Genomic DNA, 22,412 nt, shown 5'->3' with positions numbered 1-22,412 from the left:
CTGTAATGAATTACTTTTCTTTCCAACATGTCATCTGTTAGCCAAAACCGGAAAATCTCGGCCAAGTTAGACGGACCTTTACATGCACACCCCCCCCCCCCCCCCCCCCCCCGCCCCGCCGGCTGCGATTCCCGTGGTGGGCGGGCGGGCGGGATGGGAAAATTCCCCCTGTCGTCTCTCTTTTTCTTTTCAGATTTGGTAATATTTCCTTTGCAGCGTGTTGTATCTGCTCTTTCAGATTTTCCCGTTTGCTTTCTATTTCTGATTCTCAGACCCGTTTCTTCTGATTCCTGAATCTGGAGACGTTCATACGGTTTTTATTTTTAAGAGTGAATGCCTCTTTGATGTTCTCATCCTTCAACATGTCACTGTCTGTATGGTCACACGTCTTTTTCTTTTTGGTATTTTCAATTTTTAATTAATTTTACCATGAGGAGACAATGATTGGAATTTATGTTCGGGTCATGACATGTATGAATGGTCTTTATACAGTTTCTAAAATGCCATTGCATAGTTTATTTGCTTTCTCGACACATTGTCTGCATCTCTTCAAGGGTACAGTCTTGATTGCTTAAAGGTGCTTAAATGTAGATCCTCCTATACTGAATTTCCTAACAATCTAACATATCAAGACCAATAGCAACAAAGAAAATCTTTCAAACCGCATCACAATTTCAGGAAATTGAGACTGGGTTTCATTCTATGGACCAGCTTTTACAGAAAGGTTGTTGTCCAAAGTTAGTTTTCATTGTAAGTATTGCACTTGACAATGACCTTAAAACTTCCTGGAGAAAATGAAAATTGTTAATATTTTCCACTGCTTCAATGCTCTGTCCCTAAACGTTTAGTTTCCAAACTGAAATAAGTTGTGGTATTTTTATTGAAAGTTTCGAAGTCCATTCACTTATCCAACCTAATCAGGGATTTAAATATTTGATGGCCAAACAAGATGCTTTCAGCAGTTTGAGTGAGTATAGATTTCTCAAAAAATAAACTCTTGTTGACTCTAAGGGAGAATCCGGAAGCTTTTCATGGTGCAGGGCCCTGCTCCAGGGACCAGTAGGTGGTGGGTAACTCTCTCAGTCCATTCGAGGGACAGCATTCCAATTAGAATATAGCCTAGAATATCTGTTCACATGAAGCACTGTTATCAGCATTGATATCCAATTGTCAGCATCTAAAGAGAAAGAGACAAAGTTAGCATTTGAGGTAGATGACCCTATGGCTTGAACCCTTCTGGCATAAGGTCACTTGGCTCAAATGTTCACTCTTTTTCTCTCTCCACAGATGCTGCCGCTTCTTTCTGTTTGTGTCAGGTTTCTAGCATCCACAGTATTTTGCTCTGGGTGTAGATTTGTTTGGATTTTTGGAAGGTGTAATATCTACAACAGTTCCAAGGCACTGCGTAAAAACATTCACTGGAATTTTCATTTGAGAAATGTGTTTTGTTTTCTGTATCGTGCGCTATTTAAGAGAAGGAAACATCAGTGCCATGAACCAGAAGCAAGCAGCAAGGAATCCAGTGTTGGTATCAGATATTGCCGGATGCAATAGAGCAGTTAGATTAAGAGCAAAACTCTGGCACCTTGCTGTGGTAATGTGTGCCTGAGGTCTAACCTCAGAAGAGCAGCACACCAGTGTGATACTTTCCGTTTCCCACACCAACCACTCTTAGTGTCTTGGAGTGAGATTACAAAATCAGAAACAGTGTTTTGTTATACACCAATCCCAACCGAATGTTGTCATTGTTGTGTTTTGATAGTCTGAAGAGAATAGCCCAGCCCTCCTGAAGTCACCGAGAAGTCCCGTGGAAGTGAAGGAAATAGCATCAATACCTGGACCAGTAGCAGCTTCTTCCGTCAAGGAAGATGAAGATGAGGGTGACCGGATAATGGCAGAACTGCAGGTAAATATTGACCATCAATTGTCATGAAACGAATTGCAAAGAGACAAATTTTAGCCTTCAAAGGAAAAGTGAAAAAGTTGTCAAATTTCCAAAGGTCATTTAATGGAACACTCTGCAATTTATTTCTTCTAATTCAGATGTGAATGATGATTCTGAGGTTATAGGTATTTTAAACTTTAATAACTAGAGCTATCATACATTCTGATGCTATTTAATCTAAATCTATCGGTAGTGTGCCGCAGGATGCAAGCTTGGTGTTTCCAAATTCCCAGCGTCTGCTCTGGCTTTGTAGGCTGCACCTGGCAGGCGAGGCACGGGAATGAAGGACACGGAACGAAATCAGGGAAAATTTCCTGGGATGGCACGGTGGCACAGTGGTTAACGCTGCTGCCTTACAGCACCAGGGACCTGGGTTTTTATTCTGGCCTTGGGTAACTGTCTACGTGGAGTTTGCACGTTCTCCCCGTGTCTGCCTGTGTTTCCTCCCACAAGCCAAAGATGTGTGAGTTGGTGGATTGGCCATAACAAATTGCCCCTTAATACCCAAAGGGGTGTAAGTTAACGGGATTAGCCATGGGATAGGGTGGGTGGTGGGCCTGAGTAAGATACTCTGTCAGAGAGGCGGTGCAGACTCTTGATGGGCTCAATCTTCTCCTTCTGCACTGTAAGGATTCTATGAATCTATGGTTCTGATAGTTTAGAAATCCCATTGACAGAGGACCGCGAGGTGATCCATCTCAGGTCTCAATTAGTCCATGGCTTGAGGAGATCAATGGGGAAATATAAAAGGGAACATATCCTGAAAATAACAAAACCAGAAACATTTCATCATTACATCTGTGACTAAAGTCAAATACACAGCGTTTCATTATAGTGTAGAGATGTGTGCGGGCTCTTTAGAAGATTAAAAGTAACATTGCTACTTCAGCAGCCCATAATGCTTTTCTTTTGACAATCCTGCTTCAAGTCCTAGTGTGGTGGAGAAAGTTCTGTTCTATATTGCACAACAGAATCCATAGCAACAGAGGTCCCACAAGGTAACTTCCCACGCACGAGCTTCCACATGTGCATTTATCTTAAAATTGGACTTTGTAACTTGCCTTTGGGCTGACAAAAGTGGTTACTAGGTGTAAAATTGATGGGCTGTGCAGGCAAGTCGAACTGTGAACCCCACTGTCAACCAGCAAACATGGCTGCATTTGATGACCACATTCTTATCACTTTGGGGAAGCTATACCTCGACCTATACCCTGAACCTTCTTGGATTAGTATCGCCAACTCACTTATCTAATTATATTGCCGTGGCAGTTGGAGCTACTGTAGTGAATCAGTGTTAATATGCATTATTTTGAACACCTTAGAATTTTGCCCTGTGGAATGATGTACATTACTGCTAATGCATCACTCTCCTATGTCAGTTGTTTTAGTTTCCTGTACGATTGTTGAATTTTAAAGACCATACAGAATCACAGAATTTTTATGGTGCAGAAGGAGGCCGCGATCATGTCTGAAGAGCCATCATGTCTGTACTGGCTCTCTAAACGAGCATCATAACTTAGTGCTTTTCCCCATACCCCTACACATTGTTTCCATTCAAATAATCTTCTAATGCCCTCTTGAATGCCTCGATTGAACCTGTCTCACTGGACTTCCAGGCAGTGCATTCCAGAACCAAGCCACTCGCTGTGTAAAGTTTTCTCTCGCAGCACATTTGCTTCTTTTGCAAATCACTTTAAATCTATGCTGTTTCACTCTTGATCCTTTTACGAGTGGGAACAGTTTCTCCCCATCTACTATATCCAGCCCTCTCCTGATTTTGAACGTCTCTATCAAATCTCCTCTTAGCTTTATCTCTCCAAGGAGAACAGTCCCAACCTCTCCAATCTATCCTCATAACTAAGTTTCTGATTCCTGGAAATATTCTTGTCAACCTCTCCTGCACTCATTGCAATACAAAGTCTGCAGGATCAGAACCAGCCAGAATAACAAACAGAAGTATGCCAAGCAGACTAATACCCAAGCCACTTTATGAATGGCAATAGTGGTTCCAGAGGCAAGCCTTCAATGTAAATAAACCAATAAGAGATCTCTTAAAGGCACCAGAACATCCCTTGGTGGGTAGCTTTCTGGGATACCTTTGACCGTTAGCTGGCCATAGCCATTATCAACAGTTGCCACCAGTGCCACTTAGCTGTGGTCTGTTAGGCTATAGTGGACCAGACTCTTAACAGTCTTTCACTGATATGGGGAAAGTGGCTCTGATCATGTTGATAAGATCTAACTTTGCTGGTATGATTGATATGTAACATTCAGGCACAATTAATCCACAGTTGCTAAATTTGCTCTATGGTACAAGCCACAGAATTCAGCAACATAACAGATTTGCACTGAATAATAGAACGGATGCAGCACAGAAGGAGTTTGATTGGCCCCTTGTGCCCATGATAGCTCTGGACACGAGCAACTCAACTAATCCGACTTCTCTGCCCTTTCTCCATAACTCTGCATTTCTTTTCTCTTCCCTTTTGAAAACCAGGATTGAATCTGCCTCCACCACACTTTCCTGCCAATGCATTCTAGATCTTAACCGTTCACGAAAAATATTTTCTTTTGGCACAATTGGTCCTTTTGCCAATCACTTTAAATCAGCGCATTCTCATTTTTGACCCTTTTGCCAGTCAACAGTTCCTCTCTCTCTATTCTTCTCGAGACTTCATGATTTTGAACATATTGATCAAATCTCTTCTCCACCTTCTCTCCTGTAAAAAGAACAGCCTCAGCTTCTCCAATCTGGCCACATAACTGAAGTCTCTCATCCCTGAAGCCATTCTCTGCACATGTTCTACAGCCTTTATTTACATCCTGCTTATATTGTGAAGCCCAGAAGTGGTCACAATCCTCTAAAGGCCAAACTAGTGTTTTTATAAGGTTCTTCATCACTTCCTCGCTTTTCTCCTCCGAGCCCCTGTAAAGCTCAGGGTTCTGGATATCCATATAGAGCCACCTTCTAATATAGACAGTACAATAATGAAAATGGAAAATAGTAAACTATTAGTAATGAAAAAGTAGGGGGGTGGGGGGGAAGAAATTTCTGGCTGAATCTGTTTTTGTGAATCAACAAATTGTTGATATGTATGCCTTTACTTAACCAGACTCTGAAGTGATAAATTGAGAAAACCAACCAGCCAGTGAACAATGAACGGTGCTGTTTAACTGTGCCTCCCAGAAATGTCAGTGGGTTTGAGTGTTTGGCTTTGGTGCAGTCTAAATTTGGAGTGGGGCAATTGTATTAGCATCCTAGCTTTTGAAAGGATGTCCACATCGCAACATGTTTGTCAGCTGGTTACTTGATTACACTTAATGCAACGTTGTCATGAATTATTCATGGCCGTTTCAGCAAACTCTCCTTTTTTGCACTTTGTTATTCTTCCTGGCACATGTGCTGCGACTAGTTTGACAAGTGCCGTTTGCTGCTTAACATGACAAGAAAAGCTGGGGCCGCCATTTGAATGCAGTATTGTGAAATGCCTGTCAGCCCGATTTACCTGCAGTGGGCTTTTGGTGAATTGGTTAATGTGAATAAGAAGTTTGCAGCACCTGTTGTGTTGTGTCCCTTTCTTTACTTGGATGGCGAAATTGTTATGCTTGTCTCACTGATGTGTTTTTTGGATCTGAGTGTACTAGGTGCATAATACTTTCATGAAGAAAGCCAAATTGTAGTTTGAATAGTCTCAACTGGCTGTTTAGCAATGTATATGGAGATGCTGCATTGAGTGCTTATGGTTGAGTTAATCTAATAAAATGACTCAGTAACGTTTCATTAGCATTGTGCTGCTCCTTTCTATATATGACACAGATATCAAATGATAATGGGGCGCACAGTTCTAATATGACTTTTGGAGTGATTGGGAGCACTGGGATTTATGTTTGGAATGTGTGCAGAAATGCATCTAATGACCAGATAAAAGTTTCTTGTAAGACTGAGAAGCTGAGACTACAGAGGCTGTGTGGGAACGTTTTTATATTTAAAAAAACGATGTTCAACGTTCATGTCAACACTTTGATTGAGGAAACTAAGTTCACCCTCTGAGAAATTCCTTGTCTGAAATGTTTTAAAATAAGTCATTGAGGAGGATTTTCTACTCTGCTCCAATTCAGCAGTTAAGCAATTACTTAACCACCACCCTATATGTTCAAAAGATTTATTTTTTAATAAACCTCAAAATGCAGATTATGGGACTTAATGGCACAAGGGAGCCTTGAAGAATGAAATTGCTGATTAGTGAGGAAGTGTGCGTTGCTGCATAACTTGGCCATTGGTGACATGAGAGTCCATGTCTTGCTACCACAAAACCTAAATTCTTACGGATAAAAGTTGGATTTGTAGACTGTTGGGGCAAAGATTTGGAAAAAATAATTGAAAACAATCCAGATAGTTGACATAGTTCGATGAACACTTGAAACGCAAAACATACAAGGCTATGGACCAAGTGCTGGAAAATGGGGTAGGTGTTTGATGGTCGGCACAGACACGATGGGCTGGATGGCCTCTTTCTGTGCTGTAAATCTCTGACATTTGTTGCTGTCAAAAATGGCCAAATAACTGGCGATTTGCAAATCACAGGAAGCACCACTCAAAGCACGGGTACTCTAGGGAATGGAGTGCCAGCATATAAGCAGAATCGGGTTTCTTTCAGGAAGCTAGGTTTGTTGATGACGTTGTGTAGATAACAACCTTTTGGCCTACAGGGAGCTAAGTCGGCCGTTGATTCTGAGCAATGATCCTGGCGCAGTTTTGGATGATACCGAGGTACAGGTTTACTCAGCTGCCCGGTGGCTCTTGGGAACTGACAGCTGAGTATAACAGTATCAAACTGAAGGGAAAGTGGAGTAGAGGTCAGCTTAATAACTTCAAAAATATTAGAACTGATCAAAGTGTGAAGATGAGAGAAAAGATGTTGGCAGAAATGGAAATAAAGTACCAGGACAAAAACATTACCGACTGGAAACCAGGTTGGCTCTGATTTTAACAGTTTGGTGGGTGAACAGGGACGATGGCGAATCTGTATTCATCTTCTTCCTCTTAAAAGTAAAATCCTTCCTTTCAAATGGTATCATTTTGGATGAAAATGTGTTGTCAACACTGATTTAAAATGCTTTGAGACAGCTGAGCAAATGTTTGTAGAAAGCCAGTTACAGTGAGCAGTGTAACCATTAACTAGAATGCTGTAATCCTAGACCACATCTCTCAAGAAACCCTGCTAAGTGCTCTGCAACTATCATTGTAATCTAACCTTCTGATTGTTCAGCTTTCCTGACTCAACTGTGTGTCAGACCTGCACTGTTTGCACTTTCTCTGCAGCAGTACGTAAAATAATATTGGTATTTTCATTTATTTTAAGGTAAGATTTAATTATTTTTCCATGAATGTAGAAGCTATGTTCGTAAATATAATTTTTTTTTGCCTCGAGTCCTTTACAGAACAATCTTCCAACTCACAAAGTGGGACAGTATGCTTCATATTTGAGCTTTTGGAAGTTGCAGTCCTTTACCCAGAGAATTTAGACAAAGAACAATGCATTGCAGTTAAATGTACCCAATCTGTTTGAAACCACATAGTTTTTGGAAGGGTCTAATTTCACAAGCCTATCATTGGAAACAATCCACATAGTTGACATTTTTCGCTGTGTCAGAACAGCTAGAGTACAGAGGAAGTTGATATGTTTTTAGTGGCATAGTTTATCCCATTAATCTATGGCTGTATATTTCTACTTTATTTTTGTAAAAAAAACTGTAGCTTCCCCCCACCGCTTCCTTCCATTAATTCTAAAGTCTTTATGAAAAATCTGTTTCATTCTTTTTATTAAACTTGGGGAGTCTGCACAGATCCTGCATTGAAGAAAGTATATGTGCATAAGGAATTTCAAGCCTTCGGGCAAAATGGGTGAAGTAAGGGGTGGTGGAGGGAGGGAGGGAGGGGGGTCTCTAACATCCTGTCCAGCTGTGTTCTCAGTGTTAACAATGCAGGCTTTGGAAATGTTGTTCAATTCCAAGGGTCTGATTGTGTGAGCAAGCTAAATTGATCTGTAAGATGATGTACAGTATCGCCAGCAAAGCTAATCATTACCTTGATAAAACACTGAATTCAAAGAGCCATCACCTCCAGGCCAAAAGGGAGTGGGCCTGGGGCAGGAGAGATGTTATAAAGAACTCTCCCTTGTCGCCGCTCATAGAGAATCATTGGGGCAAGCTGTTTTACAATAGGGATGTTTATCCACAAATGGCCTCGGTGATAGTGTTGTGGGATGTAAGGGTGATTTAATGTAGTCCACAAGAAGTGTGGACTACATTAAAAAGGCTATTAATTTGCTATGAATCAAACGAGTCTGGTTCAGTTGTGGAATGATTTCGAATGACTCCCAAAATGAAACGCCTCATATTAAAGACAGTTATTCGGTGTTGATACCAAGTGTCTTTTTAGAATCATAGAATCCCTACAGTGCAGAAGGAGGCCATTCGGCCCTTGAGCCTGCACCGACCACAATCCCACCTAAGCCCTATCCCCGTAACCCCATATATTTACCCTACAAGTCCCCTGACACTCGAGGGATAATTTACCATGGCCAATCAATCTAACCCGCACATCTTTGGAGTGTGGGAGGAAACCGGAGCACTTGAAGGAAACCCATGCATTGGCGACGGTAGATGGTAACCATCAGGGGTTTCCTTGTCCATGTTTGACCTGATGCCATGAGACTTGGTGAGGTCCAGAGTTGATGTTTAGAACTCTCAGGGCATCTCCCTCCTGTGTGTACACCACTGAGCCACCACCTCAGAAATGGTGATGGTGATATCTATGCATTGGCTGTAAGGTATGATTCCGAGTGTGACGATGTCAGGCTGTGGCTTGACTAGTCTGTGAGACAGCTCTCCCAATTTTAGCACAAGCTCCCAGATGTTAGTACGGAGGATGTTGCAGGGTTGACGAGGCTTGTTGTGCCGTTGTCGTTTACGGTGCTTAAGTTGATGTCGGTTGAACAAGGGCACCAGATGCATGGGAACACCATCATCTGCAAGTTCTGCTTCAAGTCGCACACCATCCTGACTTGGAAATATATCACCATTCCTTCACTGTCGCTTGGTCAAAATCTTGGGACTCGCTCCCTAACAGCACTTTGGGTGTACCTACATCACATGAACTGAAGTAGTTCTAGAAGGTGAGCCACCACCACCTTCTCGAGGGCAATTAGTAATGGGCAATAAATTTTGGCCTAGTCAGTGATGCCCACATCTCATGAACGAATAAAAAAAATCACAACAACCAAATTGTGAACAGTTAACATCCACAAGCAGTAATAACCAGAGAGTCCTTTTAAGAGATGCTGGTTGTGATAAATATTGGTCAGGAGGACCTTAGAGAATAACTCCCCTCTTCTCTTTGTGGGGTTTTTTACATCTGTCTGAAAGGGACACCCCGGGGCTCAGTTTTATGTCTCCTCTGAAGAACGGCACCTCCGACAGTGCAGCACTCCGTCAATACTGCACTCGAGTGTCAGCCAAGACCTTGTGCTCAAGCCTTTGGAGTGGGATTTGAACCCGCAACCTTCTGTGTCAGAGGTGAGAGTGCAAGAAACTGACGCTTACTTGGACAACTAAACAGAATTCTCAACAACTTGCAGAATTTGCCAGCATCCAGTAAACTCAAAACTGTTTTTTTTGTGTTTAAATTCTTTGGAGAATTTGTTAATGATGAAATTGAGCTAAATTGTTGAACTAGCAATAAACTTCCCAGTGCCAATTCATTGATTAACTGTTGAGGGCAACTTATATTTTTTTAAATCTCAGAAACAGCGAGGAATTTGACAGTGCGTTTTTTAAAAATTGTATTTTTTATGCCCTATACACTCTGATTTGTGTCTTCGCTCCATTAATGACATTTCTGGGCTCTGCAGTAAGCTGCTATGTGGTTGATTTTTTTTTGGCTAACATCCTGTACTTTAATCTCTCAGGCTTTCCAGAAATGTTCAGTTATGGATGTAAGTTCAAAAACAGTTGTTGAACAGCCGAAAGTTGAAATGCAAGCCAGAGATGTAAGGTCCACAGCCTTATTATCAGCCAAAGAAAAGAAGGTAACATCTATGGTATCAGAATTTGAGCTTGCTGTGTATTCCAATCTTTTCTGCTTCAATACTAACCAAAAACTACTACGCTGTAGTCTAATTTCTATAGCTCTTTGAACCCTGAATGCTTTCCAGCAGAAGTGTCTTAAATAATTCCTTATTGTCAGTGTTACCGAAAATTCTGTTCATAAAATTGGATTGCAGATTAAACTAAAATGATCTTAGTTACTTTTTCTTTTACACTAAAAGCTGGCTTGTGAGATATTTTTTAAATAGTGGTTCAGAATAATCCTGTCAAGATGGCAGCCATTTGGCCCATCTGTGCCAGCTCTTTAGAAAAAGCTATGGAATTAATCTCCTCATACCTTTTCTTTCCTGATAGCACTGTAATTCTCCCCCCTCTCTCTCCTCCCTTCAATCAGTTCTATTTTGGTTTTTAAATATTGTCAAACATGTATAACAAGTAATACTTGCCCGTCGTTGTTACATGTCGGCAAGACAACTGTCATCCCACTTTCATTGATCTCAAACTTCCATTTTTCTTAACGAAAGGGCAACTCATTGTGGGGTGATTGTAAAATGGAACTGGCAAGATTTTCCAGTTTTATAAATGTGTTGTACTACTAGACTGTTTAGTATTCCTGATCACATTCCTGCATTTAGTTCCTTCATAAACCCATCCATTCTGAAAAGTAAGAAGAGCTTTACTTTTCGGTTCTGTGCATATGACTGTAATCTAGGAACGAATGTTTTACATGTGGATAGTTTTGTTGTAAATCATGTGTAGCTCATCAGCAAGAATGTTGCCTTTGTAGTCTGGTAATTAGGAAACATTTAGAAACAAAAGCTCCATTGGAAGTGAAATGATGAAGTCAAACTGCAGAGATCTTATTTCAAAATGAGCCCTTCTTTGGCAAGGAAAAGTTATATAAAAAAAATTATGGCATTATGATCAATATAATAGTTCTGATTTACCCAAAGTGTTCTGATTATTTGATTTACTGGGGATTGACTCTTTTTAAACGGCACGGTGGCACAGTGGGGGTTTGCGCTGCTGCCTCACTGCGCCAGGGGCCCGGTTCAATTCCAGTCTTGTGGAGTTTGCACGTTCTCCCTGTGTCTGCGTGGGTTTCCTCCGGGTGCTCCGGTTTCCTCCCACAGTCCAAAGATGTGCGGGTTAGGTTGATTGGCCATGATAAATTTCCCCCTTAGTGTCAGGGGGTAAATGAGGGTTGCAGGAATAGGGCCTGGGTGGGATGGTGGTCAGTATAGTCTCGATGGGCCGAACGGCCTCCTTCTGTACTGTAGGGATTCTATGATTCTATGGAGGCTCTGTTGCCAGCAGATAGAATGCCGTTTTATTTGCTTGAAAGATATCTCTGATAATTTTTTCACAGTCTTTCCAGCTCTCTGCTACAATCCCATTAAATTGATGAACTACAGTAAAACATCCAAAAAGTTGTTTTACTCTGAAATTTCAGAGTAAACCCCAACTTGAATGCATTTATTTCCTGAGAATGAATAAAACAGTTCTGCTAAAATCATAACCAGAAGATTGAAGGAAACCTCAAAATGCTTCGACATCTGACCATGTGGCACAACATTTTGTTATGGACAGGAGGGGGTTCAATTTAAACAGTCCTAATTTCTCGTCTCGCCACCCATATGTAAGCAGAAAGTTGTTTTGATTTTGATTCCCCCTGTATAATTAGTGGTGTATTACCCAACCCCTCAGTTTTGGTCTGATTCAATTTCTATTAATAACCCAACAGCGAACTCATGATAGGGTGAACTCAAAGAGTTAGTTTATTTGCACACACTCAAAACGCAGGAGGAGCCCCCTGAGCACTCCTACTGTATAAAAGAGATGAAGAGAAAGATCTACAGGGCAAAGGCCATAGCGAGAAGTATTATTATTTCACATAAGTCCAGAATCAAAGTCCAATGAGGTATTCCTTCAGGGAGGTTGGCAGCCCGAAAAATCGATGTTGTATAGTTCACTTTTCCAGTGGAATTGACTTCATATACAGAGCTAGGCATGCTGAGATGGATCAGGCTTGTAGGTGATGTACAGAGTTTCCAGTAGACACAGTGCAGATCGGGGCTGGATATTCAATCCGGGCAGAGCCTCTTTTCAGTGCTGCTGCTTGTAGATTGGCAGACTTCAGTTTTTCAGTTCAGCAAGACAATGGCCGGGATTTTACAACCTCGCTCGAGTGACGCTGGTAAAATCCCACCCAAGGCCAATGGAGAATTCCAATCTGCGATCCTCACCTGCTCTAATTCCGGGGTGGGCAAGGCGGTAGAATTCCGGCCAATATAACTGGTTACACAGACTGGAGGATTCCATGTCACATGACGCTCATCTCTTCCCTGTGTCTTTAACAAAGGGTGTTAATTCCCCCATCTGGCATCCCGAGATGGTTAAATGGTCTAACCATTAAGACTTGAAAGGAAGTTTGTGGGATCTAGTAATCAGATAGGCTCCAGCTGACCAGCATGGCTAATCAATCCAAGTGGACTCTTTGAATTCTCTTTGAAGAGTGGGGGGGGGGTCATTAGTGTACCTTCAGAAATAACCAGGTGCAAGTGTCTACTGTACTGCCATGATTGCCGATTTTGTTCAGGAGTCACAGATAGACATAAATTCAGCCATTTTACAATATCTTTGCCCAGTTTTTAAAATTTTAGGAACTAGCTGTGAAGATATCTCTATATATTTCATTAAAATATATAGTGTGAGATCTTAGTCCCCTGACAACCTGTGCTAGTTCAAAGAATGAAGTTTGTAGCATCTGCTCTAGAATATGTTAACCAACCATATATTAACTTTATAATTCACATTGAAATTTTACATTGCAACCTATGCCTATGCAATATGAATGATATAATTTAAATTACTCTATCCAGTCATTGTGCTTATTTGAGGCACTTCAGTTGTTTGGGCTGACTATTCTTTGGCTGATTGTAAAATGTCCTCTCCTCAGCTTTGTGGAATCAAAAGACGAGCAAACATGAATCCCTCCTTTTGGTTTTCTCGGTGAATTACATTTAATTGCAAACATGCGATTCAATGGCACCAGCCCATGACGGCTCAGAGATTTGGTTGTGTCAAGTTTTCCAATGATTTCGAATGTTAGGGCAATTTTACAGCGTGCTTAAAATAAATCCTTTGACCGCCCACATGCTATAATGTTTAACATACTTTTCCTATTACCAATAGGGAGCAGTATGACTTGTGAATAATTTTATGTTGCAAACAACCTTGATTTTCCTAGCTGATGGAGAGATCTGTACACTTATGGCTCACTTCATGCTTGTAGTGGACAGGCTCTCCAGTTAACCTGACTTGTTTAACTGTTATTTGCTTATTCTTTTAAGCCAAGCTCGAAGTTGTCATTACCAAAAAAAAGGCAGTGCTCCTATTAAAAGGGTTTGAACATTGATAAAATATGCTTAACAGAGTGGTGTTACGCTTCAGTTTACATAGTTTAAATTCTGCAGTAATTACGCTTCTCCAAGAGTTGTCAGGCACGGCTAACAATATAGCTGAGTTCTTGATTAGCTGCAAACATTAAGACTCACCTGATGAAGGAGCAGTGCTCCGAAAGCTCGTGATTCCAAATAAACCTGTTGGACTCTAACCTGGTGTTGTGAGACTTCTTACTGTGCCCACCAAAGTCCAACGCCGGCATCTCCACATCATCGACATTAATAACAGAATACTGCTAATTTCATGTAAATCAAGAGTTCCATCCAGAAAGATTGTCAAAAAAATACTGGACAGTCACAAAGTACTTTACATTACAAATAAAATACTTCATTGCATCAAAAAGTGTGTTTTAGTGGAATTTTAACTGCATAGTGTAAAACCAATGTACCTCATTCACAAATACATAATTTAAATGAAGTACACATAATGTAAAAATGATTTTGTCTATAATTTTTGCGGATGCTTCAATTTTAATCTAACATTTAGGTTATGCCTTCAACTCTTTCTGTGAGAAAGTGGGGAAAATCACGGCTACTAATTCATTGCAACCCCTATTATCTGAACATGCTGGATGCTGCTGTGCTGCACAGCATGCATTTGAGTTTTACGACAAAATAACTATAGAGCCTAATTTTTGAAGCCTACTTTTATTTTAAAAAGAAGCGCTAACTTTGTGTTTGCTGGTCAGTTCATATAATGGGAGTTTGAAGTGCTGCTTGTTTGATTGTGGTGCAGAGTTTTGTATCTAGAATCTGTTTTTAAACATGTGTGTTTTCAATTTTGATCATTGTCATATAGATTGCTTTAATAGAAATTGAGGCACTTTTCAAATTTTTAATACTATCTATATAGTTTATAAAAATGCTGCTTTGGAGGCCTTAGTCCGAGGCATAGAAACTTTGTCCCTACTGAAAGTGCAAAGGAAGGATTTTCTGATTTATCACAAAAAATTCAAACACAATCTGAAGAGTAATAGTTTTGGCTGTATTTTATGCTACTATTACCTTTACTGATTTGTGTCTTGTTTTCTGACAATAGATAATGTAGATGCTGAAAAAGATGATTAGTCTACAATAAATATGGCTGCCTCACAGCGCCAGGGACCCGGGTTCAATTCCAGCCTTGGGTGACTGTCTGTGTGGAGTTGACACGTTCTCTCTATGTCTGCGTGGGTTTCCTCCCACACTCCAAAGATGTGCAGGTTAGGTGGATTGGCCATACTAAATTGTCCCACCCAAGATGTGTAGATTAGGAGGATTAGCCATTGTAAATGTGTGGGTGGGGTACAGGGTTGGGGGGCGGGTGGGGGGGGGTGGGGGTGACTGGGTAAGGTGCTCTATCGGTGCAGACTCAATGGGCCAAATGGCCTCCTCCTTCACGGTGAGGATACTACATACTCTAAACAGGAACATTTGTGAACTGGGGGAATTAACTGTTACAAAAACTGATATCACAGATGTCTAACCATTTCAGACTGAATTAGATATTTAGTTTGCACATTTATACAAAGGTGTTCCTGTACAAAATTGAATTTTTAAAATCAGTTTTTATTAGCTTTTAGCTTGGTGGTTTGAGCACCTGAATGTTACTATTGCTCTTCTGTTTTTGGACTATCGGTGATGGGCATTGGTGCTGCTATTGTTTCTTTTAGAGGGTTCAGATCAGATTGAGGTGACTCGTTTAAAAACTTGCCCAATCTGTAATCACTTTTTTTTAACCAATCCTGAGATAATTTGGGGGGGTTTTCAGTTATAATACCCCTGTTTTGCATCACTGGTTTTACTCCAAGGATGCTAAATCTGGCATTAACTCTACTCTAAAACACTATTACCCTAAAACTGTACTCTCTTTTACTCCAAAACATAGTAAAGCTTCTTGCAGATATTTATTTGATTTATTATTGTCACATGTATTAGCATACAGTGAAAAGTATTGTTTTTTGCGCGCTATACAGACAAAGCATACCATTCACAGAGAAGGAAACAAGAGAGTGCAAAATGTAGTGTTACAGTCATAGCTAGGGTGTAGAGAAAAATCAACTTAATGCAGGGTAGGTCCATTCAAAAGTCTGATGGCAGCAGGGAAGAAGCTGTTCTTGAGTCAGTTGCTACGTGACCTCAGACTTTTGTATCTTTTTCCCGATGGAAGAAGGTAGAAGACAGAATGTCCGGGGTGCGTGGGTCCTTAATTATGTTGGCTGCTTTGCCGAGGCAGCGGGAAGTGTAGACACAGTCAATGGATGAGAGGCTGGTTTGCGTGATGGATTGGGCTACATTCACGACCTTTTGTAGTTTCTTGCGGTCTTGGGCAGAGTAGGAGCCATACCAAGCTCTGATACAACGAGTGGAGAGCTGGCGATTTAAGTGGGAGACTGTCCAATGTGTATTGCGGATCTTAAATTATAGATAAAACTGCTCTGCTTAACTACAGTTCACATTTAGTCTGTGGAGCATGTGTTGTGCAATAACTTATTACAATGAAATATCCTAGCAGAGATCAGGCATTTGCGATGAACAGACCACATGCACCGAGAATGAGGACAGGGCTCTGCTGGATTCTACATTGGTAAGTTAATTCAAATGGTGGCATTCAAGAGCGCTTTTTTGTTCTAAATTACTATTATTTATTATATTCCATGGATATTTTGATACAAAGGAAATGCAGGATATTCTTGTATATTTTCTTTTTGTTTTTGCAGGTTTCGTGTGAAGCGCCGATAATTTCCAATGTGTTCGTATTCCACAATGTTCATTCTCAATTTGAGATTCCCGACACTCCTGTGTCTCCCGTGTCTGCAAAGGATACGTCGAAATATCTAGGAGATGAAGAGAAAGCTGTGCCAGATAAAATGCATGTTGTCCATCAACCTGTTCAGAAGAGGAAAGATACCCCTCCAGAGAAAGAGTACATGCCTGCAATAAAAACGTATGAATCCTTTGTTGAGGTTGAACCAGGAAACGGGTTGCAAATTTTTGACTCCAAGTGTAGAGTGGAGAACTCACTACGTGCAAATGCTTCAACATCTGAGGAGGTTGGCGGGCAGAGTGTTCACAGCCCAATAATGAGAACGTGTATGACAATACCCGTGGTACAGCAATCCACTACAATTCTGGACCAGCGTGATTCAGTTTCTAATAAATCTGATCAAGAATGTGAAATGCCACCAGCAGACTCAAGTTACCAGAAGGAAAACTATAGCCAACAGGTAGTACTGAGACCAAAGACCTCCAAAAAACCTGCTGTCAGATATTTGGAGGATGTTGATTCTTCAAGTTCCTCGGGAGAAGAGTCTCCATCCAGTGATAACATAGCATTTATGATTACAGACACTGAGGTCCAGGCTCTGTCCAGTGGAGAAGTCAATGATCTGGTGAACAAGAAAGGTGAAGAGATCCAGACGGTGAATGTAGACGCAAATCGGGAAATGACAGCGGGTCAGGGTAGATATCAAGGGGCTGGGAACAATGACCCAGTGCTATTCACAGATAAAAAACCGGTCATTATTATCTTTGATGAACCAATGGACATCCGGTCAGCTTACAAAAGATTGTCAACAGTCTTTGAGGAATGTGATGAAGATTTAGAAAGGATGATGGCAGAAGAGAAAATAGACGAAGAGAATGAAACTGAAAGTTCTAGTGATACTGAAGCAATAGCAGAATCTACAGTGAATAATGATGTTATGGGTTCCAACAAAATTTCTTTCACTGTGGATTCAGCAACGAGCTTGGTGCGCAATGACTCTAGTGGCCATGGACATGACCTCCGCCTTGGCTCTGCTGAAATGAAGGCATCAAAAGAAAGTAAATCTGATGTGATAGAAAATGATGACTCAAAATCAGACGGTGCTGAGAGTCCCAATAAGGCTGATACCAAGAAGAAGTTTAAGTTCAAATTCCCCAAAAAACAGCTTGCAGCTCTGACCCAAGCTATTAAAACAGGCACAAAGACTGGGAAGAAAACTCTGCAGGTAGTGGTTTATGAGGATGAAGAGGAACTTGACGGAACCGTGAAGCAGCACAAAGAAGCTAAAAGGTTTGAGATTGTACAATCAAACAGCAAGGATGAAGCCTTTGGCCAAACCGCACAGTCAAAGCAACATAACTCCACTGACGTGGTGTCCAACTCATTTAGAACAGATCAGATTCGGAAAAATACCTATAAGACCTTGGATAGTCTTGAGCAAACCATCAAACAACTGGAAACGACAATCAGTGAAATGAGCCCAAAGATAGCAGAACAGGAGGAAGAATATGCAAACTACCCCTCACATAGCTGTGATTTATCTCAAGGGGCTGTGTCATGGGATGAAGCCAAAACTACTGATCAGCCATTGCTTTCCACAGCAAAGACACCTCAAAACACCAAGACTAAACCACCACTGCTTCCAAAAATCTCCACAAAAGCAAGTGATTCACAGGTCTCCTATTGCATTCTTTACTGTCTGCTTCATGTGGGTGACGTGATTCCCTTTTTTGGTATCTAACAGCTGAAGCATAACCGGTTAATGGTTTGGTGGACAGTGGTGTTGGTGAAAGCTATTGTTTATTAATCTGACTGATGCGGTTTAGCAATTTGATTTCTGTTGATTGGAAGTGTAATGTTGCTTTGGTCTAACTGGGTCTTTGACCTTCAGGTAATTTATACGCTTCTCGTCAAATAACTTCCTGTTTTCTGCCTCTGCACCTTCTAATCAAGCTTGAATCTGGTTGAAATGGGGACTGTAATTCTTTGCACTGTGCATGTAAAGGTAATTGGTTTTTCCTAACAGGATAATGGTGATCCGTGTAGATTCTATACAAGATAACCAATCTGTTTTCTGATCTTCTGTACATCTGCTAAGCTTCATTGTGATTCAGATGCATTCACAGGAGTGAACACCTACTGTGCTTTGTGTTAAAGGTGACATTTAATTTTCTTTCAGGGTTCAAATCTGATGTCCCCGACCAGCAGGATGCCAGTCTCCGTGGGATCAAAAATAAGACAACCACAGGGAAATACGGAAAAGGTGACAAAACAGAAGCTCCAGGACCCCCAGCGACAATTCCGACAGGTAGTTTTGTTCTAGAAGTCTGTCCAGAAAATAATGAAAGGAATTATAATACTTGTCAAATTTAAAATGATTTGTTCATAAAATGTTGACATTAAACGTCAGTATCGTTATCATACCTCATTTTAATTATCCAATTAAATTATGAACCCGGACCTGGTATCAGCTTATAAATGCTGATGGACTGTGGTGAAATATTCTGTGTCTTTGCTGTAATACTCTTTAAGTACCTTCTTGTTTCTCTGTCATTAACTCTTGGTGATGTACATCTGTATCCTCTTGTGCAGTAAACCCTTTAACAAGTAACTTGCTATTGTAATGTTTCTTATTCATTTTCCATCAGGATTTTAGTATGTAATTGGAATGGCTGAAGTAACCAGACTTAACCAATACTGACTCATTTGAACTAACTACTGTGAAAATTTATGTCTAATGAATGAATAAGAGTATGAATTACTGGTTAATTAGATTTTTTTTCCCAAGCTTGCATTCTAGTAGTAGAAAAGCATGGTTTTAATAATCCTTAATATTCATACTTTTTTCTTTTATTTTCTTTCTTTCCACATTTATATGTTGTGGGATTTACCAGGTCCGTTAAAACTCCTGCAAGGCTCGCCAGGATAGTAAGATTCTGCACTGTTAATTCTTTTGTCAGCCTGGGGCTATTGTGGCAAGCCCCGTGGCTAAAATGTTACTGGCTTTCTGACAAACTTTATCTCCTGCCATCTTTGTTTGCAGGCTAATGGAAGTGCTAAGAAAGCTGGTGGGGAGAGTAAGGTTACTTCCCCTACTTTACCTGCTTCTAAGATCCCGGCTCTTTCTTCCAGCTCTGGGAAAAGCAGCTCTGTGCCTGGTCCTAGCAATGATAACACTAACCATCCCAGTACTTCCAGTAAATATCCCTTATCTACTACTAATGCTCTCGCTGCGACTGCAGGCCGTAATGTTCAACTTCCCCCTATGTCTCATATCCCTTCTACTTCTAATGGCTCCCTTAAGCTTCATGCTCAGAGCTCTGCCTTAACGGGCAGAGGTCCACCTCTTTCGTTTCCACTACACACTCCAAATGGTAGACCCTCTCCCTCTCCCTCTTGCCCCTCCCCAGTTTCTCCCACCTCACTGATTCAAGGTGCGAAGAGCATCCGGACAATCCATACTGCTAGCTTCGCAAGCTACAAGCAACAGAACGCGAACCAGGGCAAATTCACCATGACCACTGTCAAAGAAACGGCATAGAGGCAGCACGTTGGAACCCGTCCATCTTTCATTTTGTTTTTTAAAAAACTGCAGTAGAATGCTACCAATTTCATTATGATTTTGTAAAGTTCCTCACATAGTGTGCATTCATCAGAGTCAGAATTAACAGGTCTTTGTAAAACGGCAAACACGGATTTTTTCCCAAGAAAGCACACAAGGAATTGTGAAGGACACTTGCAGTGTTTCTCTTGTAAATAATTGTTCTGCCTAACCAGATTTAAAATCAGGTGGTATAATAAAAGGTTGCGCGTTAAGACACCGAGCATAAAACAAAGACACTCACCGCTGGCAACTTTTTTTCAAGCACATTGTTTTGTATACAGAGTATTTTTTCACTTTGCACAGTTGATATTGCTTTAACTATTGTAAAGTTTGGATAATGAACACTGGGATGCCGACTCGAGACTAACATAAATTATTCCATACCAAAACATTAACCATGTGGGCAGGGGGCAAACCTGGAGAATTGTAAGCTGTAAGATTAAATTCAGTACATGTCAAAGCTAAAAAAGGTCACACACAAACACACACTGCACTGAATTGTACCTATTCAACATGGGTGTTGCTAGATTTACCATTATATTATGGATATGGAATAAACACTTTATTTAATGGGTGTTTCTTAACCCCTAGAAAGTGCATTTTCCCTGCAGCTAATAATAGGTCAAGGGCAGCTGTCTGTTGCTTACTATATAATCTGTTTCATTTTTTAAATAACCATACTTAGCTACACATTTCATTAAGGCAAGAAATAATCAATAGTCCAGCAATTTTCGCTACTGGGGAGTGCGTATAAATTATTAATCTTTCACACGACAATGAAGAGGGACATGACAATGCAGACTAAATATATGATTTGGATGAGTGCAAGTGTGATGTAATATTGTAGATATACTATCTGTTGTACTGCCATTCTCAATAATAAAGACATGAGTATTGGTTTTTTTTGGAGTGATGGATGAAAAACGGCTTCCTATTTTGCTTCAGTTTTTAAAAAATGTATAGCTGACTTTTCTTTCCAATTGCTCCAAAGCTGTGTTTTTGTACTTCCATTTAATAGTCTTTAAAAATCTAGTTGTGCAATTGTTTTTTTTTAAACTAATTTTGTGTATTTTCACGAAAGTGAGTGCTAGTTTGTTAGTTGCCAATGCTTATTGAGGACTGTTAACCCACATTGAGAAACTTGTAAAACTGGTATGTTTTGTGTGTGTGTATATTAAGCTATGCATATAGATATATATATACACATATATCTGCTTATAAATCTGCAGGGATGCTTATAGTTTTCACACTAGTACCAAAGTTTGTTTATTTGCATGCCTTTTTATTATAAGATATATTTTAAGAAACAGATGGGTATATGTGATCTATAAGATGGGGCATGTTTGCACATCCAGAACTTTTTTGTACAGAGTTTTGTTATTTGTAAAACATATTATATTGTAAAATACAGCATTGTGGTGAACTGCAAACTCTAGCCTTGTGAAGAAGCAATGAAATAAAGGGCCGCATGCTTGTAGTTCTGCTTCTCGTCCTTTTGAGTACTAATAAATTTGGTAGTATTTTATTTTGAAGGGAGCCACACGTGTTGATGTTGTCTCTATGGTAAGAAGATAAAGATAAGCCAGCATAGGCACTTCACAATTGTTTGTTGTGTTCTATCAAAAAGTTGCTATACACCTTTTGGGGAATTTTGTTTGAGCAGGCTACACCCCCAACACTTATCCCTGTAACACACCATTCATTACGTCCTGCCAACCGGCAAAAGACCCATTTATACCTACTCTCTGCTTCCTGTTAGCCGGCCAATCTTCTATCCATGCAATATGTTACCCCCAACAGCATTGATTTTCAACCAGCGTTAGTGTGCCGTGAGAAGCATGCAAGTGTGCCGCGACTGTGGGGCAGACTCCAACCCTGGCTGAGGAAAATCAGCTGCATGCAAGTAACAGCGAAAGAAGGTTCATGAGTATCCGATCCCGCACTGAGTATACCAACTGCCCTCGCGTCTGAGTGCTGTGGATTTTTGACGTCATACCTGGACTGGAATTCTATTGGAAAACCCTCGGGTGTGGGGCTGGTCCCCAAGAGTGCCACAGCACAACTAAAATTGTAACTAAACTTACAGACTATATATGGATGGGCGCGGGCTTTAACATTGCCAGAGAAGGAGATTGGTGTTCAAACCTGCAACAAGCCTCACAGAACATCATCAAATCTCCAGTATAACATGCACCATGTGAAACGACTGCACCATACAAGCTGTACATCGCCTGAGCAAGGACGAGCAGCATGAATGTAACCCACTATTTACACCAATGTTTCATATCTAGAACTCAATCTCTTCCACTTCTATCATTTTCTAGAAATAAATTCTGAACTATTCAGTAGTAGGACTGTAGGATCAGGCAAACGCACACAATAACAGACTCTTGCAGTGTCTGTAAGGCTCGGAAAAGTGGGTGCTGTAGGAATTACACTCCAAACCCCTCTTTCCATGTATACTTCAATAGATGCCAGGAAACAACCACCATGTGTGGGATAAATTCTACAAAAGCATTTGAAGAAATGAGAATTGCAGACATT

At 40.6% G+C, this 22,412-nt stretch overlaps 1 protein-coding gene across 17 annotated transcripts in view; it reads left to right on the top strand.

Annotated features, from left to right (window-relative positions):
* The window catches only part of kiaa1217 (KIAA1217 ortholog), a 583,797-nt gene extending 562,393 nt beyond the window's left edge, over window positions 1-21,404 (top strand). For 13 of the 17 annotated variants that reach the window (XM_078234212.1, XM_078234166.1, XM_078234202.1 and 10 more), the window contains 6 exons: window positions 1,763-1,906; window positions 9,916-10,035; window positions 16,010-16,084; window positions 16,218-17,939; window positions 18,444-18,572; window positions 19,308-21,404. In XM_078234212.1, the coding sequence (XP_078090338.1) occupies window positions 1,763-1,906; window positions 9,916-10,035; window positions 16,010-16,084; window positions 16,218-17,939; window positions 18,444-18,572; window positions 19,308-19,805 (2,688 nt within the window). In that variant the 3' untranslated portion in view covers window positions 19,806-21,404. Of the gene's footprint in view, window positions 1-1,762; window positions 1,907-9,915; window positions 10,036-16,009; window positions 16,085-16,217; window positions 17,940-18,443; window positions 18,573-19,158 lie in introns of all 17 variants that reach the window. The other 4 variants (XM_078234173.1, XM_078234247.1, XM_078234192.1 and 1 more) reach the window with 4 other exon arrangements.
* Window positions 21,405-22,412: the final 1,008 nt, after the last annotated feature.

The sequence above is a fragment of the Mustelus asterias genome, chromosome 2, assembly GCF_964213995.1.
Source record: "Mustelus asterias chromosome 2, sMusAst1.hap1.1, whole genome shotgun sequence".
Classification (NCBI taxonomy): domain Eukaryota; kingdom Metazoa; phylum Chordata; class Chondrichthyes; order Carcharhiniformes; family Triakidae; genus Mustelus; species Mustelus asterias.
Note: the sequence above shows the minus strand (reverse complement) of the source record. Positions and strands in the feature narration are given on the sequence as shown.